Source organism: Schistocerca cancellata, chromosome 2 (genome assembly GCF_023864275.1).
Source record: "Schistocerca cancellata isolate TAMUIC-IGC-003103 chromosome 2, iqSchCanc2.1, whole genome shotgun sequence".
Lineage (NCBI taxonomy): Eukaryota > Metazoa > Arthropoda > Insecta > Orthoptera > Acrididae > Schistocerca > Schistocerca cancellata.
This window is the reverse complement of record NC_064627.1, coordinates 1,059,393,640-1,059,420,945: the sequence shown is the minus strand read 5'-3', so window position 1 is coordinate 1,059,420,945 and position 27,306 is coordinate 1,059,393,640. Positions and strand designations below refer to the sequence as shown.

The 27,306-nt window shown below is 39.2% G+C and overlaps 1 protein-coding gene across 2 annotated transcripts in view; it reads right to left on the bottom strand.

Annotated features, from left to right (window-relative positions):
- LOC126163058 (juvenile hormone esterase-like) overlaps window positions 1–27,306 on the bottom strand; it is a 285,106-nt gene that overhangs the window by 210,892 nt on the left and 46,908 nt on the right. Inside the window, exons 6-10 of one of the 2 annotated variants that reach the window (XM_049919956.1) lie at window positions 27,066–27,240; window positions 25,004–25,182; window positions 17,896–18,043; window positions 13,698–13,830; window positions 5,188–5,726 (exon numbers count right to left, since the gene is read on the bottom strand). In XM_049919956.1, the coding sequence (XP_049775913.1) occupies window positions 5,516–5,726; window positions 13,698–13,830; window positions 17,896–18,043; window positions 25,004–25,182; window positions 27,066–27,240 (846 nt within the window). In that variant the 3' untranslated portion in view covers window positions 5,188–5,515. Of the gene's footprint in view, window positions 1–5,187; window positions 5,727–13,697; window positions 13,831–17,895; window positions 18,044–25,003; window positions 25,183–27,065; window positions 27,241–27,306 lie in introns of those variants that run through there. The other variant, XM_049919957.1, reaches the window with a different exon arrangement.

Below are 27,306 nucleotides of genomic sequence, written 5' to 3'. Positions count from 1 at the left end.
TCATTAATTTCTTGAATTTCATTAATTAACATAATTTCGTAATATATGTCATCACTGCTGACACCGTATATCGCACTGAATTTATCTTGAGAATCACTTCTTATCTAGTCATATGACTTCTCCCGTACCCACGCCACTCTGGGTTTCGGCGTCTGATCCAGACACAAAAGTTCACTGTTAAGGAAAAAACATTATTCACAAACATGGATGTAAAACTGAACTATAAGTTAATCATGGCATTAAATAATACGCTATAATTGGAACAGCAATAATTGTATTGACAGCCAATTACAGAGCGCAGTCATCAATGACGATTTAACAGTGCCAAAACGCTCGAATGTTTTCGCTCAGGACTGAACCCACCTGACTGGGTCGACTGATTTCATTTGTTTGCTTCTACAGACTAGTTTCACTGAAAAGAATAAATGAATAATTCAAGCAATACGTAAAACTGCAATCGAAGAGTCGATTGTTTTTCATCAATCAACTGAATCGGTCGTTTTCATTCGGTCCTCCCTACCAGTAGCGGAAACGGACAAGAACCCTGAGATCCTGTTGGGTGATGGGGAAGAGTAAGCAGATAAAAAGAAAAGGGCATAAAACAGAAACAACAATGCTGCTTTATACCGTGAAGCAAGCTATTAATTGATTACGCCGATAAAATCTGAGAGGAATACTAATCACAGCATAGCAGCAAATTTATTCACTGATAAAATTTGAGTCTGAGAGTAACAGATAAAATGCCACTTCAGTTGAGATTCGGGGGTGCCTCCAGAGATTTTGCCGCTCCGTGCGAAAATTTCCAGCATCCATCCTCCCCCCCACTCTACGTGCCTTTTCTGTCATAGTCAACCATTTCCGACGTGTATGTCTGCAAGTACAGAGGCACGAGTCATTGAAACGAAAGTGAAGCATATACAGTGCATTTTTTTACATATTCTTCATTTATTACACTACTGGCCATTAAAATTGCTGCATCACGAAGATGACGTGCTACAGGCGCGAAATTTAACCGACAGGAAGGAGATGCTGTGATATGCAAATGATCAGCTTTTCAGAGCATTCATACAAGATTGGCGCCGGTGGCGGCACCTACAACGTGCTGACATGAGGAAAGTTTCCAACCGATTTCTCATACACAAACAGCAGTTGACCGGCGTTGCCTAGTGAAACGTTGTTGTGATGCCTCGTTTAAGGAGAACAAATGCGCACCATCACGTTTCCGACTTTGATAAAGGTCGGATTGTAGCCTTATCACGATTGCGGTTTATCGTATCGCGACACTGCTGAATTTTAAGCACTATGACACCGGCCGCGGAAGCTTACGTTCTTATATAACTTTGACAGTGCACACACGAAAATAAAATTTCCGACAGCAGAAGTGTGTTCAAATGCAGATTCAAGGTTTTTTGTAGAATAAATACCGTAGAAGAATTTTTGAATAGACATTATTAAACAGTTACAAACTTTAAATTGGTCACCACGTAACCTCCTAAATATATTCTATGTTTTTAAGAAGTGTTTGCAACTACTGTGCTGTCGAAACATTCCTCTTTATAACATTTGTCGTTAAATATTAACTAGCTGCTCGAAATACGGATTATTCTTTTTATTGCCGGCATCACTAATGACCTTTAATCGAATATCGTACGAGATCTATTTGCTGTTGTTTTGTCGGCTAGATACATGAAACTACAATTTAGATAGTATGACGTTCGCGATTAAACACCATACGTTATACTGATAACACGTTTTGGCAATAAGCAGCGTTTCCAGCTGCTGGTTGACAATTACGTTGACATGTTAGAGGGATGAGCGAGCTATTGCCAGCCGCCTTGTAACTTAAAACCTTTACATTTTACGTTTAATCTTCCACTACACAGTGTAGGCTTTTTCTACAGTATCTTTTTTTTTGTATACTAACACATAGATCCCTGGATTGTGATTCTGCTTGTTTGCAATTCATGTTAACAATATTCGGAGTCGTTTATTCTGACGTAGATATGCGCTTTTCCCGAAGACTTCCAATTTGCTCTAAACGAGGACCGTGAAGATAATACGCAGAAAATGGAGTAATTTTACAGATTTCTTAATACATTTATGTCAAACGTTACTTGAACGTTATGAAAGGGCTTCCAGTTGGTCTGTTTTTCGTTTCACAGTCTGACACTGGTGATTCTTGCTATCCACACGATAGGCCTGTTATCTTTCCATAGACACGGTTAAAGCGATTGTTGCTGCTGCGACTGCTGCTTCTGCTAACAATATGGAAAATGGATAAATATTATCGTAAGTTCACTTTCTGACATGTTAGGCCAATTTCTCTTGTGGGACAGCTTATCATTGATTAATAGTGACACACTGTATCTGTGATATTACCCTAATGTCTGCCACAAATAATGTTTTATGATACGGCGTGAACTTGGTTCGCTTGCAGTCGTCATTCCACAACGCATACCGAGAATCATTATGCAGGCTATGTTCAGAAAGGGGAAATGACATTGAGTTTTGTGTGTGACGTGTGGTAATTTACCAGTGGCGATAACAGTTACCAAGAATACTTTGGAGCCAGGGTGAATTCCCACCGCAGCTGTGGGACGGAGTGCAAAACACCCATTCCAGTCAATCAGGCTGCGTGACATTCCGAGTGACTAACGTTTACCTGGCAATTGCCACATTTTGCCCAGTTGTCCTTTGTCACTTTATTTCCCTTTTTATACATTCGCAGCACTCATTTCGGGCCAAGTTGCCAGAGTCCATTTGACAAGAAACATCTGTTCGCTGATTGGTCCAACTATCTTGTGTGACAAAATAGGTTGATACTGAATTGCTAATAACTATGAGACTAATAATGCATGAACGGTGCTATGGATCACAATGGATAGATTTGCGATAGACCACATCTTTACAAGTTTGTCGCACAGAAGTAGTTTGGCTTGTGATGTCGTCATACCAGTGTGGTGGATGTGCGTGATTGTTACAAGTTAGCTCTTTGTAAAGAAATACAGTGAAGTGGCAGAAAGTCACAGGAGAGCAATATGCAAATATATAGATGGCAGTAGTATCGCGTACACAAGGATGGAAGGGCAGTGCATTGGAAGAGCTGTCATTTTTACTCTGTGATCCATGTGAAAATGTTTCCGACAGGATTATTGTCGCCCAATGGGAATTAACAGACATTGAACAGGAATGGCAGTTGAGCTAGATGTATGGGACATTCCATTTTGGAAATCGTTAGGGAATTCAATATTCCGAGATCAACAGTATTCAGAGAGTGCCGAGAATACCGAAGTTCAGGCATTACCGTTCAACACGGACAACGCAGTGACCGGCAACCTTCACTTTACAACCAAGAGCAGTGGTGTTTGCATAGAGATGTTAGTGCTGACAGACAGGTAACACTGCGTGAAATAACTGCAGAAAGCAATGTGGGACGTGCAACGAACGTATCCATTATGACAGTGCGGCGAAATTTGGCGTTAATGGGCGATGGCAGGAATGACCACACTTTTAACATCAAATTGATGTCAAATTAATTATGATGTCATGGGTTTTCACCAGCCAGCATGTGGGTCCCTTCCCCCTCTCCCCCCACCCATTCAAATTTATTGGCGGAAATATCAAATTCTGTGTGTTCACCTTGAGGTTCTGAGATCAACTGACATAGTTCACAACACCACCACCAGAGGGCACTGTTGGCCTTCAGCCTTCAGCAGAGAAACCACAGCAGCAACAGTCTTGTAAGTATATAAGATAAAAAATATCTGTGTAGTAGTAGTAGCTGTGTAATTTAAAAAAAAAAAAAAAAAGTGTTTTGTCACGTTATGGCAACAATTCTAGAGGCACTAGACAGACAGCTGGAGACTGTTGACCTAATGCAACAGTCTCCAGCACCCAATGGATCAGCTGAGCAGCCCTGTAAGTGGAAAAAAAAAGAATTCTAATTTATTTTGTTTTTCTTCTTCTCTAACAAATCTGTATACAATTATATCTTTTTGTCTTTGTTGTAGGTGAGACGGATCAGTGGCACCATATAGATTCTGATGAGAATGAGATGCATGAATGGATCAGGGAGATGGTGGTAGTAGAATAAAGTTGGTATTGACCCACATTGTGGGTTGCCTACATCAGGGGCAAGCATACACTCAGGGGCAAACTTGATTGATTTATGACCTTAACCTTTTGTTATGTTAATTGATTTATAATGCCCTGGGGTTGATTTATGACCCCCATAGGGATAATCTGTCCTTCTGAGAAAATCCCCCACCTCTCCCCTCCCTCACCTCTCCGGGTGCTCTCCTCGCTGGTACTAGCACAACTTTGATTTCTAATTAATTGACCAATTAATTAAATCTTTAAATTAAATGACCCCTTCCCCTCAGGTAAATTCCCCAGCATTCCACTCTGACTCCCCTTCCCCTCCCCACCTGTGCTGGAGAGGAATGATCTCACGACAGGAAATTCAATTACACTGCAAATAATATACTGTTTACTTATAGAATTTAATTTGCAGGTGTTGGCTATATGCTCATTATTCACTGGTGTTTTGGAAGATGTTAGTCTTGTAAAATACATTGAAAAGAAGGAATTAAATAGATGGCTTCTTTTTTTCAATCATACAAGGAATACCGCCATGAAATCGACATCAACATAACTCACAGCATGTAATTACACAGGTAAAAATCTCTCTATCCTTTCTTGGCATTGACCATGGGGTCAGACATGTCAGCCTGGACACTGCACGCCCCTGAGCCGACAGCTTTGCTGGGCTGCACCATGAACCAGTATCTGAGAGATCGCATTACATCCACCTGGGCCCAACGGCTGCTGTCGGCTGCCACACCACCAGCCAGCTTCTGTGGTGTGCAGACCGGAAGTCACGCTAATCCCCAAACAAAGCATCAGTTGCGGCCACTCTTTGATATTGATACCTGAGAAATCCCTGTCGAAACACATGTTCTCTCTCTCTCTCTCTCTCTCTCTCTCTCTCTCTCTCTCTCTCTCTCTCTCTCAAGTGAATGCTACCTGTCTTTGTGAACCAACGTATGCAAACACATACAGACCAAGATGTTCCCCCTATCCCTCCTCATTTCCATCCCCCTTATGCGTAATACAGTTTTATAATAGTGTATGCAGCCATTTACAGTTCATATACTCACCTTAGATGGTTCTGTAAGTCTATGGAAATGACTTTTATTTATTTATTTTTGTCTTCACAATAAACAATACATGTATGTTTTACAATTTGGTGATGCATATAATTACAGATGTTGGATAACTCTGTTCTGATATATGTTTGTTATGCAGATGACATCTGAGAAGGTGAAGTGAACTACGAAACTAGTTACACCTTACATACAATTTCCATAATCATATAAATGATTACTATTTCTGTGCATGACTTTCATGGTCCTAAATAACAACAGTTTTCAATTTTTCTCATTTTTATTTTTTAGCGAAAATGTTTTGTCTTTGAATTACATTAAATATTTTATAGTAATCACATTAGAGATCATTACTGTTTTCTCTGATGGCCATGTCCTTTAATTCTGTCATACCCACTAGTTGATAAGGGAAACAGGCTATCCCATAGTGACATACGATCCTGATAATATAGTCCATTCTTCATTGTCAACTGTGAACCTATCTCCAGATACACTTGCCTTGATGCTGTCAAGTTTTGCCACTCCACATTCACTAAATCATTTCTTTCAGATGTTGGATTGCTGAAACATATATATTACATAAAACATAATTCATGAAGTTTCTTCAGAGTGAAAGTACAATCAGGTTAATGAAAAAAAGTTGACCTGAAAATTAGGTTTCAGAGCCAAGGACTCCACAATTTGACAGATACAACTATGAAGATGTTTTTATTTCCATGCTGTGGCCTACATATGTACTGATACTGCTGTGTTCATGACTACAATTAACTGCAGACATATGTGTTCACCAAAAGTTTAGGGCCTGGTATATAAAAATGGTGAAGGAAAGTTCTTAACTGAAGAGAGAGGTTACATTTATGCTTTAATGATAGTTTAGCTAATAATAATGGTTCTCACAAACTGAACAGGAGCATTTTGTACACATAACCAAACCCTGTGTCACACTTCCTCTAGCACCCTAGTGAAGGGCCTACAATAAATTCTGTGCTGAGAATTAAAGACAATTTGACAAGAAGAATATATTCAGTACAAATCAAGATGAAATAAATAAATTTTTGATGGAGGAATTTTCAACAAATATTGCTGTTGTCCGTAGCAATGGGGTCAACTTGTCATAATAAAGCAATTCAGCATTTACATCCATAAACGATTCACAGAAATCAGCAGGATTCATTTATTAATGAATAACAATTAAATCATTTGATAATAATTACATTGTAGAAGAACTTATTAAGGTCTACAGCTCAGAACATTGGCAACCAGAATTATAAATCGACTTAACGGGTGGCTAGTGGGAAGTACTATTACATGAGGAATTGAGATGTTATACAGCATTCCTATTCGAAGGAAAATTTTACCAGTTTAAAATATTGACTTTTTAGCCATGCTCTAGGCAATCATTTAGGTATTACATTAATACAAGAACTAATTATGTATGTAGATGATTTGCTATTAGTTTCTAGGACCAGGAAAAATCATTGTACACTGCTCATCAAAGCTTTAAAAAGTTTGCAAACAAAAGGGGATAATAAGAAAACTACACAATGAAGGAATTGAAGTTCCCGGGGAATTTAGTGGGAATAAAGGAAATCCAAGCCAATCCGGAGAGAATTCAAGCAATAAAAGATTGACTTGAACTACAAAGTTACATTCATTTTTAGGCCTGGCTGGTTTCTAGAGATGTTTTATAAGAGGACATACGAATTATGTTAAACGGTTATGATATGTGATCAAAAAGTGAAGAAACTGTTTTTCTTAAAAAAATCTTTATTTATCAACATAAAGTTTGTACCCTTCAATGTACTCCCCCTCAGATATAACAGACTTGTGCCAGTACTTTTTCCAATCTTGGAAGCACTTCTGGTACTCACATTTCATTATGGTGTACAATTCCTTCAGTAATTCTGTTTTTATCTCATCAATGTTGGCAAAATGACATCTTTTCATGGTTCTCTTCAGCATCAGGAATACAAAAAAGTTGCAAGGGGCCATGTCTCACAAATACAGTGGCCAAGGCAACATAACAATTCTGTTTTTTGACAAGAAATTATGAACAAGCATTGAGGTGTGAGCAGGAGCACAGTCATTATGCAATTTCCAGAAGTGGCTTTGCCACAGTTTTGGTCATTTTCTTCAGACTGCTTCACACAAAGAGCACATAGCTCCCATGTAGTATTCCTTATTGACTGTACGACCATGAGGCAGGAACTCATGATCCACTATCCTACTGTACTCAAAGAAGAAGCTTCACATGTGATTGAACTTGTCAGTTTCTTTTTCGGCCTTGGCTCTTAGGCAGTTTTCCTTGGAATGATTGGGCTTTGGTTTCAATGTCATGCCAATATGCCAAAGTTTTGTCACTTGTTATAACCTTCTTTAGAAGTTCTGGATTGCTGTTGACTTCATTCAGCAATTCCTGAGCAATATCTATGCAATGTCATTTTTGGTCGAAATTTACCAATTTTGGAACAAATTCTGCTGCTACATGTTTTGCACCTCAGACATAAAAAAATTGCTTGGCACGAGTCAAAGGATATGCTGACATCATCATAAACCTCTCTGATGGTGATTCAGTGATTTTACAGAACCATTTTCTTTACTTGTTTCACATTGTCCTCACTAATTGATGTGCTAGGGCATCCAAGGCATTTATCATCTTCAATGTCTCCTTGATCCTCTATGAAATCCTTATATCACTCGTAAACTTACTTATATGGGATGGGACAAATAAAATGACCTGGACGAGTGAAAAAGATTGGACATATAACCACACCCCAACAGGATGGAGCAACTGCCCACAAAGCCAGCCAAATCTTGGAGCACATTTACACAATCTTCATGCCTGACAGAGTTGGTGGCAGAGGTCAGTCTGGTTGCAATCTAGGTGGCAAGAACTGCAGCAGAGTATTTCAGATGACACTGCAGCAGTTCCAGCAGTCCAGCTTCGGTCCTTCTTCAGCAAATTGCTGACCAAGGCCCAAACATGCCAAGTGATGAATGGTAGTCACTTTCAGCATCAGATATAGTCAGACTAGTCCTGTTTTACCTTTCCTCTCCTGTGTTTCTTTTTAACCTGGAAATCTGTTCTCCAGGCCACTTTTATTTGCTCCACCCCATAGTAGATTTGCCAAAAGTCACAGTCAACATTTCGAATATAATGTTGCACTTTATTCCATTTTTCAACCAATATTTAATGCAAATTCTAAAAGATCCATCTTTTTCTGAAGTAAAAATTTGCCAAACACTCAAAAAGACTTATAACCATTTTGGCTATCAAGAATAAAATAAATATTCAGACAGCTGGAAATGCAAAAATATATCAGGAACATGTGTACCAGCAAGGGATTTTTTTTTTTTAATTGGATTTCTAATGCGCACAAAATTAAAAAAATTCCGTTACTTTTTTATCACACCTGGAAAGGAGAGAGATACCCATATAATAGTTGAACAATGGGCTAACATCTAGCTGAGATCCACATAGGGCAATTAAGAGCCACAGCAGCTCAATATGCTTGTAAGAAGCAAAAAATATGCTTGTGTGTCATATATAGGGTGACACAGATAAACGGGAACATTTCCACAGTCCAATAAAACTAGAAGTGATGAAGGAAAGAAATTGCATTCATAGTAATTGAAACCTTACAACTTTGCCATTTACAAAACATCAATGGCATTTATCAATTTTTAAAAATTACATCCTTTAGTTGGCATTCTGCTGCCATTGTGTCAATAACTGTAAATGCCAATTGTTATGTGAAGACATTATGAACTTTCATTTCACCTGCATTGAATAACTTTCCAAACGTTCAAGAAGCCTGGTTTCAACAGAACTGAATGACATCACACACTGCACAGCAATGAATGGCATATGTGCGAGAATTGTTTGGCAACCATGTGATCTCACAATTTGGTAACATTCCCAGGCCACCTAGATCACCAGATTTATCCATTTGTGATATTTTCTTGTGGGGCTACCTGAAGAGCGAAGTCTACATGACTCGGCCAAGAACCCTGCATGAGTTAAAACAGGGAATTTTGGATGCAGTTCACAGTATCCCAGCTGAGATGTTGCAGCAGTCATTGAGGAACTCAACAGCCGATTTCAGAAATGTATTCAAACAGGAGAATGACATCTGTAAAGCAAGTACTTTTAAAAAAAATGATAAATGCCATCAATGTTCAAAGTTGTAAAGTTTCAATTACTATGAATGCAATTTCTTTCCTTCATCACTTCTAGTTTTATTGGATTGTGGATATGTTCCCGTTTTTCTGTGTCATGCTGTATACATAGGAGACCCAGTTCACACACACACACACACACACACACACACACACACACACACACACACACACACAGGGTGAACATAAATAAAACCGACAAACTACAGGGACAGATTTCTGATTAGAAATGCCAAGATGGTGTTTGTGTACAGCCAAGCAGATGGAAATGGTCAAAATGCAGCATGGCTGTACCAAAACAAGTACCCTCACAGATACCAACCATATCACACTACATTTCAAACCCTTTCTTTGGCTTTTGTGTGAACATGGGTCTCTTCAAACAGATGGATGTGCAAGTAGATCACGGACTTTGCGTGCACCACATTTGGAGGATCGGGTTCTACATTATACTGAGATGAACCTTCATGCTTCCTGGTAATGCATCAATTGACATGGGGAAACTCACCATAATGGGAGAGAAGTACCATGGGTACTTTTTAAATTATGTGACTCCATCTGATCCCATCTCTGCCAGAGCAGAACAACGGCTGTGGGAAAATGGGAAATTCATAAGCTATAGAGCAAAGTGTGGTGCACCAAGCAGGCAGTGCACTGTTGTATTGAAAGAAGTGCTTCATCAAGTTGAAGAGAACTCATCAATGAGTACATGAGCTATTGCGCATGACTTGCATGTGTTTCACTCATCTGTCTGGAGTGTTCTGCATAAACAGTACCTCCACCCATATTACCCTAAGAAGATACCCTGCATGTTCCCAGTGGATTTTGTGCCACATGTCAATTTCTGCACTTGGTTTTTGCATCACTGTGTGGATTTTCTCAGTTGCCAGGGGAAATTTTGTTCACGAAGTGCATTTGAATGGGAAATGTGTTTTGAATGCACAAAATAGCCATATTTGGAATCCAGAAAACCCCAAAGTCATGTGTACATGAATATTTCAGCACACCTTCAGCATTAATGTCTAGGCAGGTATCTGTGATTGTCATGTGATTGGGCAGGACATTCTTCCTCTCCACCTAATGGGTGTCAGGTACATGATATTCCTGCAACAAGTGCTGGTAGAGTTTCTGGAAGATGTACCATTGGACATTTGGCATGGATTGTGGTTCCAGCATTATGTCCGAAACCATCTGAACATAGGCTACAGGGACAGGTAAATTGGTCAAAAGGGGGGGGGGGGGGGGAGGAGCTAAGCTTAACTTAGTGTAAGTATTATAACTAGTTTACTACCATGTCTTACTTAGAGGGAGTGAAAACTAAATAAGAGCTCTGATATGATATTCCTGCAACAAGTGCTGGTAGAGTTTCTGGAAGATGTACCATTGGACATTTGGCATGGATTGTGGTTCCAGCATGATGGTATGGCAGTAAATTATGCAGTTTATGTCCGAAACCATCTGAACATAGGCTACAGGGACAGGTAAATTGGTCAAAAGGGGGGGGGGGGAGGAGCTAAGCTTAACTTAGTGTAAGTATTATAACTAGTTTACTACCATGTCTTACTTAGAGGGAGTGAAAACTAAATAAGAGCTCACAAGCCAGGGTTTTTCTTTCATAGTCTAGTCTGTTACCTGAATGGAAGTTGCTATTTCTGTTACTACTCTGGCATAGGCTTCCAGTAGTAGGGTGTTAGAACAATTTTCAGGACCTATGAGGGCAAAGCTGGTGGTGCCCTTTCTGTAGGACTGGCAGAGATCTTCACCCTATGAGCCTCCCCCAGAGAGGGATCCTTGGGCTGGGGGTGGGGATGAACAATCTGTCTTTGAAGTCTGTCATCTTTGGTTGTACCATTCTAGTCTTACTAATTTTCCTTTCTTTCTTCTCCATCAGGAGTACCAGGTCTATTGTCTCTCTTTCCACATTCAATACTTTCCATTGTGGAAACCCTTCCATTGCCCAGATATTAAAACTTGTTTTCAGAGGAGCACTAGAGATGTAGCAACACATAGGCAGGTTCTGGATGGAGATAATCCCATACAATTCGTGACCAGAAATGATACTTACTGAATGTCCTTTCAGATCAGATAATCATGGAATGTTTAGTCTCAGTTAACTAGAAAGTTAGGTTCTTCATGGAAATGATGTAGACCAATTGCACACCAATGTTGAGTAAAAAAATAAGATAACCATGGGCCTTGTGATCATGGCAACAGATGTTCAGCTAACCGAAAATTTTACTACAGCTAACTCCATGTGTTACAAGGGAAAGCACCCATTATAGGTGTAGAGATAAAGATAATCACTGTCTGTTGTACTTATGCGCACTGTTCAGTTTGGAGAGCAAGAAACGGATGACAAATTTCTCAAAATTTGAAATCGATATACTTTTAGAGCTAGTTGGCTGAAATGCAAAAATTTTATAATGCAAACAAATGGATGGGTCTATACTTTGTTTTGTGATAGAAGTATTCTACTTTGAGCAAAGTGTATTTAATGCAAATAAAGTGTTAATCACTTATAAACTGCATATGTATTTGAAGTCGAATCAACCATTTGCACAATTTCTATATAATTTTATTTCACTTAGTGTACTGAATTTGGTACGTAGTGGTGTAATAATGTAACAGACAGATTTTTAAATACAGACTGACAAGATTTTCACAACTGCATACAGCTAGCTAGCTCTCTGAGCAACAGTATCTCATATTAAATTGTGGTCACTGGCAGTTTGGTAGTCAAAAGACAAATACTGATTTTCTATTGTGGAAAATATCCCTATTGTAACACCCTGGAGACTGAATTCCTATGTGAGAACAATCCACTGTACCAGTGACTTCTGGAAATCCATCAAGTACACTGAAACCCTCCACCAAATAATGTAATTCTGCTCAAGAAGGAAGCTTTATACATTGTGGAGAAATTACTGCTCTGATCCCAAATACATAGCTGATCATCTTTGCACTGTAATACTATGTACTTTAGCATCGTCACCAGTAACTATATCAAATGCATCAGTTGCCTATTCCATTAATGTCATTAGAAGTATATTCATGGGTGAGACAAGGTTAAACCAATAAGTATGAAATTCCAACCTCTCAATGATTTGACTTAATAACCACTACACTGTTTCTTTCGAAAGACTTTAATCTCTCTTCAAATTTCCTGTCACTGTAATCTTTGAAAGGATTTCTCCTTTCCACAAGTGCACCAGTACAGATGCAGCAACACTTTACGTGAAGAAGATATAACATTTCTTCATCTTATATGCCATCTAAAAAATTAAAAAATGCCACCATCTTAATATGGCACATGTTCACTTTATTTTAACCGTGATTGTAACTAGATAAATATGTCTCTGACCTTGATCAACATTAACCACAATCAGCTCCCTCATTTAACTTGAAGTGAGGTTGGTGCAGTAAAATTTTTGGTTGATCAGGATTAAATGCTGATTTAACTGCAATTAACTTTTAATCGACATTGGTGCAGTCAGTCCTATGCATGAATCTCATCCAGTTCATGTAATTCGGAAGGTTGTAAAAGTTGAAAGAACTTGTTCCTCAGTATTTCAGTTTGTTATAATAATAATTAGATAGGGATATGCAGTGCAACATATCTCTTGAACTGTTACCCAATATCCACTTAACTGATGAATGATGGTCACAACAGTCAAAAGGGATGCTCTGCATCTATCTGCAAGGTGGTATAATGATAGCAGCTTCCTACACTTCACAGTACCTGCTGGCTTGGCGGTATTCCGTGCTGCACCACCCTGGCTTGGAGTAGCAGGGTGCGTCATCAAGAAAAGGACATGCCATGACAATGACACTTACATCATGGAAAACAAATGAAGTTCAGTTAAATATCAGATTAGAACTGATCTGGCATTATGTCATGCAGAATGAATTTAATGTCATAGTGACTTTATGAACAAGAATATTATTTGAAGTGTTGCCTTATTGTACCAGTAGAAGCAATATAATTGTGTTTTAAAAGAAGTACTTTCTATTATTTAGTAGAAAGTTAAAGATGTAAAAAAGTTTGCAGATTCCATCAAGAAGCTACAGTGGTAAAGAAGTCCACATAAATACAAATTGGTTTGGGGTTTATTTCAAGATACAGCAGTTCAGAACTTAAAGAGTAATAGTGCTCATAATCTGGACAAGAGCACTTCACACACATTTCAGGCTGTAGTGACCAATTGATTATTTATGTGTAGCTAATACACCTTGCTCAGCAAATGTAAATTAGAATCATGTTTGAAGCTTCAGAAACTTGAAAAGAAAATGACAGAAAATGATATGTAAGTTTTAATAATAGTTATAATAATAATATCACCAGCTTGTGCTTACCCAGTCTTAACAAAATTAGACCACATTTTAGTCATTTTTTTAACAGTTGTATATTCTGGATCAGTACTGGTGAATGGTGGAAACAATACTGATATGTAAAACAAGTAGATCAGGTCATCATGATGCACAACACCTATTAAACAAATGAACACAATTTTGTTATTTAAAGGAAATAAAGAAAAATTGTTGATAAATCATAAAGAATGGAAAATCCTTACAGATATTGTAATAGATATTTAAATTTTAATGTAATGATCAAAGAAAAAAAAAACACATTTTACAGCAATTAAAGAATAGAACTGGGCATCCAGTCAGTATCCTCTGACCAGATGCTCTGGATGACCTTTCTGTAGCTCCTCTCATTTCCTAAATATCACCAATCATTTTCCAAACATTCTTCCTTTCTTTTCAACACTTATACCAAAATAAGGAGCCACTGACTCTGAAAGTTCATACATTTCCACACCTTTTGTGTGTCTTCTGCTGCCAAAGCTTGGTGAGTAGATTTTTTTAATCTATCCATATTATATTTTCAAACACTGATTATTTTTGTTGATTCCTTATTTGGATGTTTCACAATTTGAATTACAGGTTGTCATGGGTTGTATAGAGGGCTTAGTACACAATGTTTTGATATGGAATCCATATCCAGAAATGTATCATTTGGATGTGAAATAAATTTGCAGATTGGACCACTTTCAAATCTTCTGTGTCATGGAATGCCCACAGCAGAATCAATGAGCTCTGACCTGTGTGCTCTACAGGAGCTGCCCCAAGTGGTGACCCTGCAGTCCACTGCACAAGGTGTATCTGTGACATGTGGCTTCATACACATGGTTCACAAACACTGGTGCATGTCCGTGGAGAATCATAGTGAACTTTCCTTAATGCAGATATACCAGTTTCTTGTAGCTCTTGTTGTAATTGGATGAAACTGGTATATGGTGGACTCAGATTATCTGGAAACCATTTTCTGAGTACACATCTACCATTATGCACTGTATTGTGAAGTGGGAGATTTGAAAGTGATCCAGTATTCAAACTTATTTTATATTGAAATGGTACATTCACAGAGTCAGGGTCTTATCAAAACTTTGTCTTCTGCATTCCGTCTACAAACCCTAGATGCCTGTAATAGAATTGTGAAACACCATCTACCATATTTTATGTGTTATAGGATGGACAACAGTAATGATTCCATTACCAAAAAAAACAAGGAGCCAAGAAATGCAGTGAGCACGGGACAATCAGCCTCATTTCACATGCAGCCAAAGTGATGTTAAGAATAATTAATAAGATACTTGAGAAAGTAATGGAGGAGAATCTTGGCAAGGAGCAGTTTGGTGCTAGATGGAATATGGGCACCAGAGATGCAATAGGGCTCCTACAAATCTTGAGAGAAAGGTATATTTAAAAAGGAAGAGACCTCTATATGTGCTTCATCAATCTACAAAAGGCATTTGATAGTGTGGCTTGGGACAAACTGGTGACTATAATGAGGGAAAAGAGAGTGGACTGGAAAACCAGAAGACTTGTAAACTCATTATATCTGAATCAAAAAGCCTCAGCTGAAGTGAGAGGAGAAAGTACAAACTAGATCAGACTAGGAAAAGGAGTAAGACAAGGATGCTATCTATCACCTACACTTTTCAACCTCTACTTGGAAAATATGATTGACCAATGCTCATTACATGACAAAGGAGTAGAAATTGGAGGAAGAAGAGTAGGGTGTTTGAGGTTTGCTGTTTACATGGTCCTTCTAGCCACAGGGGAGAAAGAATTGCAGGATTTAGTGGACACCATTGAACCTTATGGAAAAAATTATTGAATGAAAATTAACACAAAGAAAACAAAAGTATTGGCATTAGGAGGAAATAAATAAATAAAAATTATACTGAGTGGAGAAAAATAAGAGCAGGTGCAAAATTTTAAGTATCTTGGAAGCAGGGTAGACACTGACTGGAAGTACAGCACAGAAATTAAAACAAGGATATCAACATCAAGAGAGGCATTTTATAAGAAAAGGAGAATTTTCTGCAGCAGTCTGGACAGAGAACTGAGGAAAAGACTCATAAAATGTTTTCTATGGAGTGTTCCTCTGTATGGTGCTAAAACATGAACTTGGAGGAAGAAAGAGAAAGAAAGGCTGGAGGCTTTTGAGACATGAACGTGGCGGGGGATGGAAAGAAGTGTTTCAATGCCCACTCAACCTCCCCAACATTCTAGTCCATCCCTATGCCACTCTCAATCCCAACCCCTTGCCACAAGGATGATATCCTGTGGAAGACACAGTTGCAAAACCTGCCCAATACACCCACACAGCACTTCCTATCCAGTCCTGACACAGGTTTATCATACCCCATCAGGTGTTGGGCCTCCTGTGAAAGCTGCCATGTCATTTACCAGCTCTGCTGCAATCATTGCACAGCTTTTTATATTGGTATGACTATCAACCAGCTGTCCACCAGAATGAACGGCCACTACCGAAGTGTGGCCAAGAGCGAGGTAGACCATCCTGTGGCATGACATGCAGCTGAACATAACGCACCTGATTTCAATGGCTGCTTCACTACCCAAGCCATCTTGATCCTTCCCTCCACTACCAGCTTTTCTGAACTGTGCAGATGGGAGTTATCCTACACATTCTCCACTCTTGTAATTATCCCACCCTCAACCTATGGTAACATACTGTTCCCACACCCTCCACCCAACAGTTTCCACCCCCTCTGTTCTATCATCTCCTCCCTATTCTCATGTCCCTCCTTGTTTATTTTCTGCCCTCTGCCAATGCTTCCACCCATTTTCCCCTGTTTCTCTCCTTTTTGCTCCTTTTTTCCCCACCTCCCTACCTGACAACATCCTTAGGCTGCACTTGTTGGCATTGTAGTTCCTGCACACTCCACTAGACAGTGTTCATCTCTCTCCCCAACCATACTCTATCATCCTTTCCCTTTCCTCACCCCTTCCAGAGTGTTGCTCACATCCCATGTGATAGTTGAATTCCGACCCAACACGCTGGAGTTGGCAGTCATGTGTGCATGAGGTGTGCTTGCTTGTGTGTGTGTGAGTGCTGTGTGCATGTGTGTCTATTTTACTGTTGAAGGTTGTGGCCAAAACCATTATGTGAGTGTTTTTCAGTTGTGCCTATCTGCAACTTGATGTGTCTTTACAGTAAATAGCAATCTGTCTTCTCCTACATTGCTAATTATTTATTTTTTAAATTTATGTATTTTATTTACTCCACAAAAATCTGATCTCATTGTCTCTCTAGTTTATTTTCTGTCCTTTTATATCTATCTTTACTTCTCACTCATTTATTCCCACCTATGATATGAGCTGCAACAATGTTTTTCAATGTGCTGTCTTGGACCTCTTATTCTCTCTTCAGCATTTTCCTCATCATTTCTTCTTTCCTACTCAGATCCTTCTCAATTTGGATTCTAAATTATATACATCCATAAACTTTCCTCTTTGCTACCATAAAGGAAGGAACTGGAATTCTCAAAGCTTGGAATATTATCTGCTTTCATTTATGTGTGTGTGTCTAGCACTGGCACTGACAGATGAACCTTCAAAAGGTAAGTCCTGGATAGTGCACTGTCTCTTGATGAACCTAATACATTTCTGGATGGAATTTTCCAATTCATATGGTTAAAACACAGTTTACATGAGATCCAAGTTCCCAATTGTATTATATTAAACAATGGAAACTCCAGGTTGGAATATCAATAATATAAGAACAAAAATAGATTGCTACTCACCAGAAAGATGACACACTGAGTTACAAACAGGCACAATGATAAGACTGTTACACTTTAGCTTTTGGCCAAAGCCTTCTTTAGAAAAGGGAACACACACACATTCATCCATACAAGCAAACACACTTCATTCACGTACAACCACCATCTCTGGAATGCATTCTGATCTGAGCTGCTCGAGATAGCAGTCACGTATGTATGAGACGTGTTCTTGTGTAAATGAAAGTGTGCATGTGTGTGTGTTTCCTTTTCTGAAGAAGGCTTTGGCTGAAAGCTAAATGTGTAACAGTCATTTCATTGTTCCTGTCTGCATCTCAACATGGCATCTATACAATGAGTATCAGTGTATCACTTTTCTTATACTGCAAATTATGTAATACACATTTTAGGACTGTTTTATACAGCAGTGGTACTTATCTATCTGGAGCCAAAATGATTACCATAAGGTGTTAGTGTTCCAGGAATGTACACCCAGCTATACCTTCCTTGGTAAGTAAACTGGTAATAGTACACTGGTGAAGTGTTACTCCTGGATATTATCTTCGCAATACGGTCAACTGCAAATATTTCTATAGCATCAGCATACAACTGAAACACAGAAGTAAATGGTATATCAGATCTTCAGTGCTCATTCCTGTAACAAAAAACGCATGCACACTGACACATGCACCAAACACATACACACTCTCTTTCTCTCTCTCTCTCTCTCTCTCTCTCTTTCTCCCTCTCTGCACCACAAACTGGTATCAGTATTAAAAGTGTTACCATACTACAAAAAACACTAATTTAAGTCTTACCCCTTTGTGTATAAATTGAAGGGTGACTCAGAAGCAGCAGTTAAATTCACAAGTTTAATAGGCATTATCTGAAAGATTTTACTATGTATATACTACAGTATTCAGTCTAGCATAAATTCACAATATTAACAAAACAATTACTCCATATCAAGTTGAACTCTCAGAGGATATTGACTGCACACAGAGTAGGTCTGTGTGTCAGGCCACAGGCTCATTGACTGATAAGAGATTGTAACAGAAATGCTGAATAGTCTTAATGGGTAGATGATTGGAGAAAGACACCACTGGTCTTGTGGCAACCTGCTGACAAAACTTCAAGAACCATTCTTCAGAGCTGGAATCATGCATGTTCTCCAGCCCCCTATGTATATCTGCTGTAAAGATCATGCAAAATTAGGTAAACAGCAATTAGAACAGAAGTGCCCATTATTCCCATGGTCCATCTGTGAAGGGGATCTGAACAAAGCTTGGCGTAGAGTACAATAAAAGCTACCCTCTTACCATGTGCTTCACAGTGATTTTCAGAGCACCTCACATTTTCCTGGAAATTAAAACCCTGAGCTTCTGTGTCAGTCATGAACTACTAGACCAAAGAAGCACTTACATCAGTGAATGAGTTATCAATCAACCATTGTCCTCTTTCCCCTGACAACAGATATGGGATGCTGTCAGTGCTGACAAGGATCCTGAGCTGGTACGAGTTGCATCTCTTGTTGGGATTTGAATCAACATTCTTGCAAGATCCAAAAAGAGAAAGAAGGAAAAGTCTCATTAGTTTTTGGGAACTCCAAGGTTAGGTGAGCCACGAAACCCTGTATGGTCTGATAACCTTGCCATTGAGCACCTTATACACTCCGAAAACGACATCAACAGAAACCCTGTAGGCAAACAGCAGTTAGATTGGAAACAAAATCCAATGTGTGTTTAGTGAGTTTGTATGTTGTCTCATCTGACATATGCAGGAATTTCTGAACACGAACATTTAAATCTTTCAGTAGGTTGGCAAGAATAAAATATTTCCACATTCAGAGCAGAAAGTTGGTGACTGAAATTTCCTGATAAGATCTTGCCGCAATGAGAAACACCTTTCTCTTGATGATTGGCATCCCAACACACTTACATAGCCATGACACTCCCTTATCTATTTCATGATAATACAAAATGAGCTGTCCATCTTTGGGCTTTTTTGGTGCCCTCTGTCAAATCTATATGGTAAGGATCCCATCTCACACAGCAATACTCTAAGCCGAGTATGACCAGCAAATATTAAACAGCTAGATAGACACTACCCTGTGTGATGTTGCACAAGCAACATCTTGCATGCCATCTATTTCTAGCTGAGTCAGCTCAACACATCTTGAGAGTGACGTCATGCATCCTTGACAGCTAACACACTGCCATAACATGACCACCTCATCTGTACCATGGTGCAACAATGCACCTAACATCATGCTACCCCTTGGCTCTTGATCTGTGGGTTCTGTAGTCAATTCGGGGATGCTGCTCATCAATGTTGTGTTCTCTGCGAGTTCCCAAATGACATCAGTGGACAGAAATAGGCATTTTGGCCCAACCCAAAGAATACAGCTGCCTACCATATCCACATATAACGCAAACTCAATTTGCTATCAGAACAAGCATGCAAAGACACCTACGTATCAGAAATACAGGCCTCTAGCATCACATTAGAGAGACAGAGGTAGCACCCAAATTGGTCCATGAACAACTTCATGTCTATGCTCTCAATGGCTAGCTGCAGCACATGGGGTGCTGCCTACAACTATACCCCCTCTACCAAGTCACATTCCACATACAATGAGGTGACAACAGTCACCTCACTGCAGCCCTCACTGACTTCACCTGACATCAATCACAACAAGGTCAATGCAACCCAGCATGCAGCATTTGTAAACAACCCACCCACATCAAACTTGAGTGTGCACAGGTGCAGTGTGAGAGAACTATGCACTGAATAACAACTACCAACGATCCTTCCATTAGTCCCAAACCCTGGCGCTTGTGCCCTGAAGATCTACAGACTGCTTGTAATGAGATACAGGGATTTGTGAAAGTGGGCATCATCTGACACTAGGAAAGCCTATGAGCTTCCCACATTAAGCTCATACCAAAGAAACATGGTTCAGTCAGCCTTAGTGGAGGCTATAGAGTACTCAGCTACAGCACTGTATATGATAGCTACCCTATACCCAACATCCAAGACTTAATGCACGTGCTCTTCAGAATACCAATATTCAGTGTTAGCAATTGTAAGAGGGTGTATTTACAAATCCCAATGCATTCCAATGATATTATGAAAATGGCAGTCACCACATTGTTTGAATTGTACAAATTTCTCTTTATGCTGTATGGCCTCAAGAATGCCGCACATGTGTGGCAATGTTTTATTGATAAACTACTCTTTCAATATGTGTTCTGCTACAGCTATCTCAATGACGTATTCACCTTCTCCAACACACTTGAAGAACATTTGCATCACCTAGAATAAGTTCTAGCTGCACTCTGACAAGATGGTGTTGTCATTAACGAAGCAAATTTGCAATTCTGACAAATGGAGGTTATTTTCTCCGGCCATACACTCAGTTCCTCAAGGCATCAAACTGACAGCAGAATGCATGGACACAGTGAATACCTGTCACTCTCAGAAACTTTTCCTGGCCCATGTCAACTCCTTGAACTCATTAACTTCTATCAGCAAAACTTTCCTCATCCAGCTGCATTGCAGTCTCCTCTCACTAACACCTTAGCTGGCAAAGGCATGTTTTGCTGAGATGACAGAAGCATTCAATTGGGCAAAGAACTGTTTAGCACAACCTGTTACTTTGACACACTCTAACCCCAAGTATAACTCACCCTCACATCTGATGCAAGCGAACTAGGGTGGGTGTCACAGACGGAATGGTCCAACCACTCCTGTCCTTTTTGAGAAAACTATTCCCCTCACAATCAAAGAGGTCAGCTTCTGATCAAGAGATCTTCACGGTATGCATGGCAGTGAAGTACTGTGGTGAGGATGTTGAAGGTTGCCAAGTGACCAGGCACACAGACTGCAAACCTCTGGTAGATACTATCAGGAACCTGTCTCAGGATGCCAATCCACAATGATTCAGTTATTTGACCTTATAGCACAGTATGCCATTGACATATGTCACATCCATGGTGCAGACAATATCCATGCAGACTATCTTTCAAGATTCTCTCTAATATGGCAGCTGAACAAATGAACAACCTGAGCACTTAAGAATTCTTCAATGACCATGACACAAACCGTTGCATCAAACATCAGTCTCTCCCCATGTCTCACACTCACAAACTCTGCCCTGCCGTGTTTCACAGAACAGCCACAATGTGCCATTGAGCAGTTACCTGGCATCAATATGATGGTCTGCCTAGTGACAGACAGATTTGTGCAGGTGAACATCAAATGAGACTATTATCAGGTGCAAAGCTGTCTTGTGCAGGTCAACATCAAATGAGACTATTATCAGGCACAAAGCTGTCTTACATGCCAGTGTGGCAAAACAGGCCCTCACACATACCCTCACTTTTTGTGCTTTCCTTTCCTGGAGATCCAGTTCCAGCCTGTCCACCTCAACTTTGCTGAACCTCTGACAGAGTCAGACGGACTTCATACCTCCTATCCACGATTGGCAGGACATCACAATGGGTAGACGCCATACCCATACATGACATCACAGCCAAAACAACCACACAGGCACTCTCCTGAGATGTGGATTGCGTGCTTCAGCACCCCCAAACTGATTACCGACGATCAGGGCTACAAATTTGAATCGGTCTTCTTCATTGCCTTGTGTTGCCTCTGTGTGATTACCTACACATGGACTACCACATTTTTCACCTGCAGGTTAATGGCCTCAATGAGAGGTGGTAGAAAACCATGAAGGTGGCCCTGACATGCCCTGGTGAGTGATGGACTGAGATGCTCCTGTGGGTCCTGCTTGGCATTTGCTCAGCATACAAGGATGACCTATGGGCATCTGTGGCAAAGGTGGTCTACAGTGAGCCATTCTCCTTGCCTACAGACTTCCCTTAGCCTATGCCTGACTCAAAACAGGCATTCGTACCTATGCCAGTGCATCATGTTCAGCAACATATTTGGAACACGCATGTCCCATCCCCATCAACTCATTCAACACCAAACGTGTACATCCAGAAGGATCTCAGCTCCTACAATTCTGTCATGTTGTGAGATGATGCCGTGCAAGCAGCTCTGCAGCCCCCTATTCAGATCTGTACATGATGCTCAAACACTGCCCACAAACATTCAACATTCTAGTGCATGGCAAACCAATGACCATCTCACTTGCTTGACTTAGACCTGCTTGTATGCTCTAGAATAACTCTGTCTCAACACACCTGGATGTCAACACAAGAGTCAACATGGGTGACAACCAACACACATCACCTACGTCACCGCCACTCAGATTTTATGTGAGCCAGGCAGGACTTCGATGAGCTTCTACCACCACCCATTTCACCCATCACACCATCTGAATGATGATATGGCCATGTCAGACATCTTCTGCAACACCTGGCACAGCACCATATGTATGGCATCAGCATATCACACAGCACCATGAGAAACGGTCCAGTCACACCCCATGCAGGGCCAGCCAGGGCACAACAGCCACGTGCACCAGCTAACACCAACCATCATGTCTCACAGTACTCTGTATTCCCAGTGTGGGGGACTGTGTTGAGTATTGACCTTTACACAACACCTGAACATCTCTGGCTGGCATGTGGTGGATGATCTTTGGATAGAGAGAGAAGTATGGGAGTGTATCTTTGACTAGCATTTGATGTAGGTGGATGTAAAGTTACTTTCATGAATAAAGCCTATGTACATTACATGTTCTATGTGTTACTGGAAAAGCAGTTCCTACCGTACCATGGTCCACTCATCATACAGGGCTATTGTATCAGCATACTCTGGAAGGGACCTAATTGATATACAGTCACGAACAGAAGAATGGCATTTATTAAGTGATTGAAGCTGCTTCACTGTACCGAGGATATCTACTTCTAAGTTACTCATGGTGGTAACTGTTTTTTATTTGAATTCTAGAATATTCACTTTGTCTTCTCTGATGAAGGAATCTTGGAAAACTGTGTTTAATATCTCCACTTTAGTGGCACTACCATTGGTAATATATTGGTGTCACACAGTGAAGATATTGATTGTATCTTGCTACTGATGTACTTTACATATGACCAGAATCTCTTGGATTTTCTGTCAGATAGTTGAGACAGAATTTTGCTTCGGAAACTATTAAAAGCTTCTCGCATTGAAGTCCGTACTAAGTGTCTAAGTAAAATGTCTACAATCTTGGAAATTTTGTGTCCTTTTAAGTTTGGCGTGCCTTTTCTGTTGCTTCTGCAACAGTTGTCTGACCTGTTTTTTGTACTATGGCGAATCAGTATCACCTTTTATTAATTTATTCAGCACAAATCTTTCAATTGGCACAGGTTCTATTTCTCTGAATTGAAGCCACATCTGGTTTACAAAAAGTGAAGAACGTCAGTGAATTTTTATCTACTTTTTTAAATCAATATATTTTGTGTTTATTTTTGGTGGATTTGGATGTTACAGTGGTCAGTCTTGCTGCAATGATGTTGTTATCACTAACCCCTGTATCCATCATGATGCTCCCTATTTGCTCAGGATTATTCATCACTAAGAGGTCAAGTATTTTTTTGCAACCACGTACACTTCAAGTGGACTACTGCACTAATTGCTCAAAATAATTTTTGGAGGAAGCATTTAGTACAGTTTCTGATGATGATTTCTATCTACCATTAGCTTTGAAAAAGTATTTTCACCAACAGTGAGGCTAGACTAAAGTCACCACTAACTGTAACTGTATGAATGGGGTATCTACTGTATATGAGATGATACTCTAGTTTTGTTTGAACTACTCAGCATAGGAATTGACAATGCCTATTGTTTGGATTATGAACTGTTCTTTGATAATTGGTTGGTGAGTGGCTGAAGGGTCAAAATCTCTCAGCCTCCTTATAGAACATAAGTACAGCTCAAGGTCTGCAACATTTTCCCCAGGACAGATCATGGTCTTCAGCTTGGGAGCTGAATGAAGGGTCTGAATCAGAGGTTCAGGTGCAAACAACACAGCATGTTCTGTATGATAAGAAATATTTGACCCCTTTGAGTAGGCCCCACATGGACTACACACAAGCAGCTACTCAGGTAGCAGAGTACTTATGGTATGTATTTGCTGCTTCCCTTGCTGTGTAGACCCAAAGAAAGAAAGAAAGGTGCTGCATGGTGAACGGCAACCTACACTGTTTCCTTTTTTTCAATGTTTTAATACTAAATAATGATACTTAGCTTAATTAGTAGCAGGGAATTACATTCATCTGTTTCTTAACTTCGAACTCAAAAGTAGTTTCCTTTTTCCTCATTCACACACACTTGATACATTGCAATGGAACATGTCAAATCACAAAGGACACCATCTCACAACTATGTTTCATTTTAGAAATTACTTTCCTATATGTGGGTGTTCTTTGTATTTGGAAAAAGGGACCGATGATCGTAGCAGTCTGGTCCCTTTCATCCCCCAAACCAACCAACCAACTTTCCTATATTCATGATCAGTTACTGTACTGAAGCTTTTAAACACATCAGTTAGTAAGCTGCCATGCTCTTTTGTGACACATATTTCATGCTGATCTATCATTTCTCACTTACTTGGCCGAGTCCAATCCTGGAGTTGTTTGTTATTGGTTCAGTACCAAGGTAGAAAGTTTTCAGCTCTCTGCTGATTTGGCGTGATCGTGGAGTATTCCGTTCATACATGAAAGATATGGGAAAAACTCTCTCATAATTTTCACTCATATCTTCTGCCCAGGAAGTGTTGCGAAGAATTTCTGAAATACAGAACCAAAATATGCTCAACAAATATCACATTGATCTGCATATATATACAAATACTGTATATTTTTCTTATTTTTATTACCGAACACAGCAAGCTTTCAAAAATTTGTGTTTCTGCAGATCAATGTATTTGAACTGACTATACAGCATGAAACTAATGATGATGAGGATGATTCAGTTACTATACATTCTTCATAATCAAACAAATGCATCAGTTATTCTAATGAATTTCAGCCAAAATAACAAATCAATATTCCCTGAACAGTTAAGTATCCTGTATTTGTGATAGCCACAACACAAGTCTAAAAAAAGAGGGTTGAAAGAAAATATGCAAGATAAGAAAATTGAGCAGAAAAGGCACAAGACATGCAGATGATTTATTATGAAGACAGAGAAGAATGGCTGTACAAATATTCAGCCAGATATTGAGAAGATTTTGAAGTGGGGCAAAGACTGGCAACTTGCTTTAAATATTCAGAAATGTAAAATTGTGCCCTTCACTAAATGAATTGTTTTAAACATTCAAAAATGTAACATAAATAAATAAAATCAAAAAATGTAGTACCCTTGTAATACAGAGTATCAATGAGTCACAATTTGAATCAATCAGCACTTCCAAATACCTGGTTGTAACTCTGTGTAAGAATAGAAATGGAACACTCATATAGGCTCAGTCTTAGGTAAAGCAGACTTTGGTCTATTTGTAGAATAATAGGGAAGTACAATCAGTCTACAAAGCAGACTGTTTACAAATCACATTTATAGCCCATCCTAGAAAACTGCTCTAGTGTGTGGGACCTGTACCAAATAGGTATAATAAGGGGTGTTGAATATAAAGATAATGGCAGCACAAATAATTATAGATTTGTTTGACCCATGTGAGTGAGTCACAGAGACACTGGAGAAAATGAGCTAGCAAACACCTGAAGATGGATGCAAACTGTCTGATATGTCTGATACTATTGTAGAAAATGATCTATGGATGAATAAATAACAAAATAAATAAAATTCTACATCTACATCTCCATACTCTGCAACACACTGTAAAGTGTTTTTCAGACGTATTCACAGCAATACCCAATGAGACAAAATTAACACCAAAGAGGAATAAAGAAAGAAAGTAACACAAAAGTACGGTACTTTTGTAAGTTATGTGGGTCGATGTACCACAACTTCATTTTAAACATGCAGCTGATGAATCAAAAACTTGTTTCACTTGAGAACTACTTTAAATTGTTTTCTTGTAGCAGTAATGAAATTATGCAAAAATGTTTTGATTTATTTTGTAAAATAGAAATTCTGGTAGACTTATGTTCTGCTGTCATTGGTCAATGTTAATATTTCTCATTATATATAATTATATTCTCATTATATGTAATTATATATTATATATAATTAATTATATTCTCATTATATGTAATACACCCATGCATCTGAGATAAAAATTGCAGCCACATTGTCCAAGCTAAACTGTGATGGAACAGCACAAAGACACAATATAGATTGCAAAGTCATATTTGAATTTCCTATCAGCTTCATTATCTGCTTCATTAACACTATCAATGGCACACAAGTGCACAAACACTTGATGTATGTTAATGGAATAGTCAGTGTGGCCAGTGGTCTTGTTTAGTTATTCTGCTTCTCACTGTATGTTTTGAGTGTTTTGGTACAGAGTATTTGAGACATACAGAAGCTAGATAGCACAGGTACGCCCTGTATCTATGTTAGGTGTCACAATGATGTGACGACATCTTTTAATACATGCTCATATTGTTTCACAGATCTCAAAAATCCCTTAACCTACAAACATGCATTAAACACAGCTTATAAAATGATTAACTGTATGTATTTCATGGAGAGGAGGTAAACATACGCAAAGCTTTCCAACTGAATTCGTCTTTAGTGGTTCCTGTAATTAGTGGAATATGTGTAAAATTTCCTGAAAGGAACTGCTCTGTTGGATCAGCAGTAAGAAATCTCTCTGCTTCATTTTGATAATCATCTTCAACAACTGCTCCAAACACCCGTATTGGATCCCAACCCCATTCCTAAACAGAAAAAAATGTAATAAATAGCAACATTTATACAGAGGAAAAATCACTGCTGAATTAAAA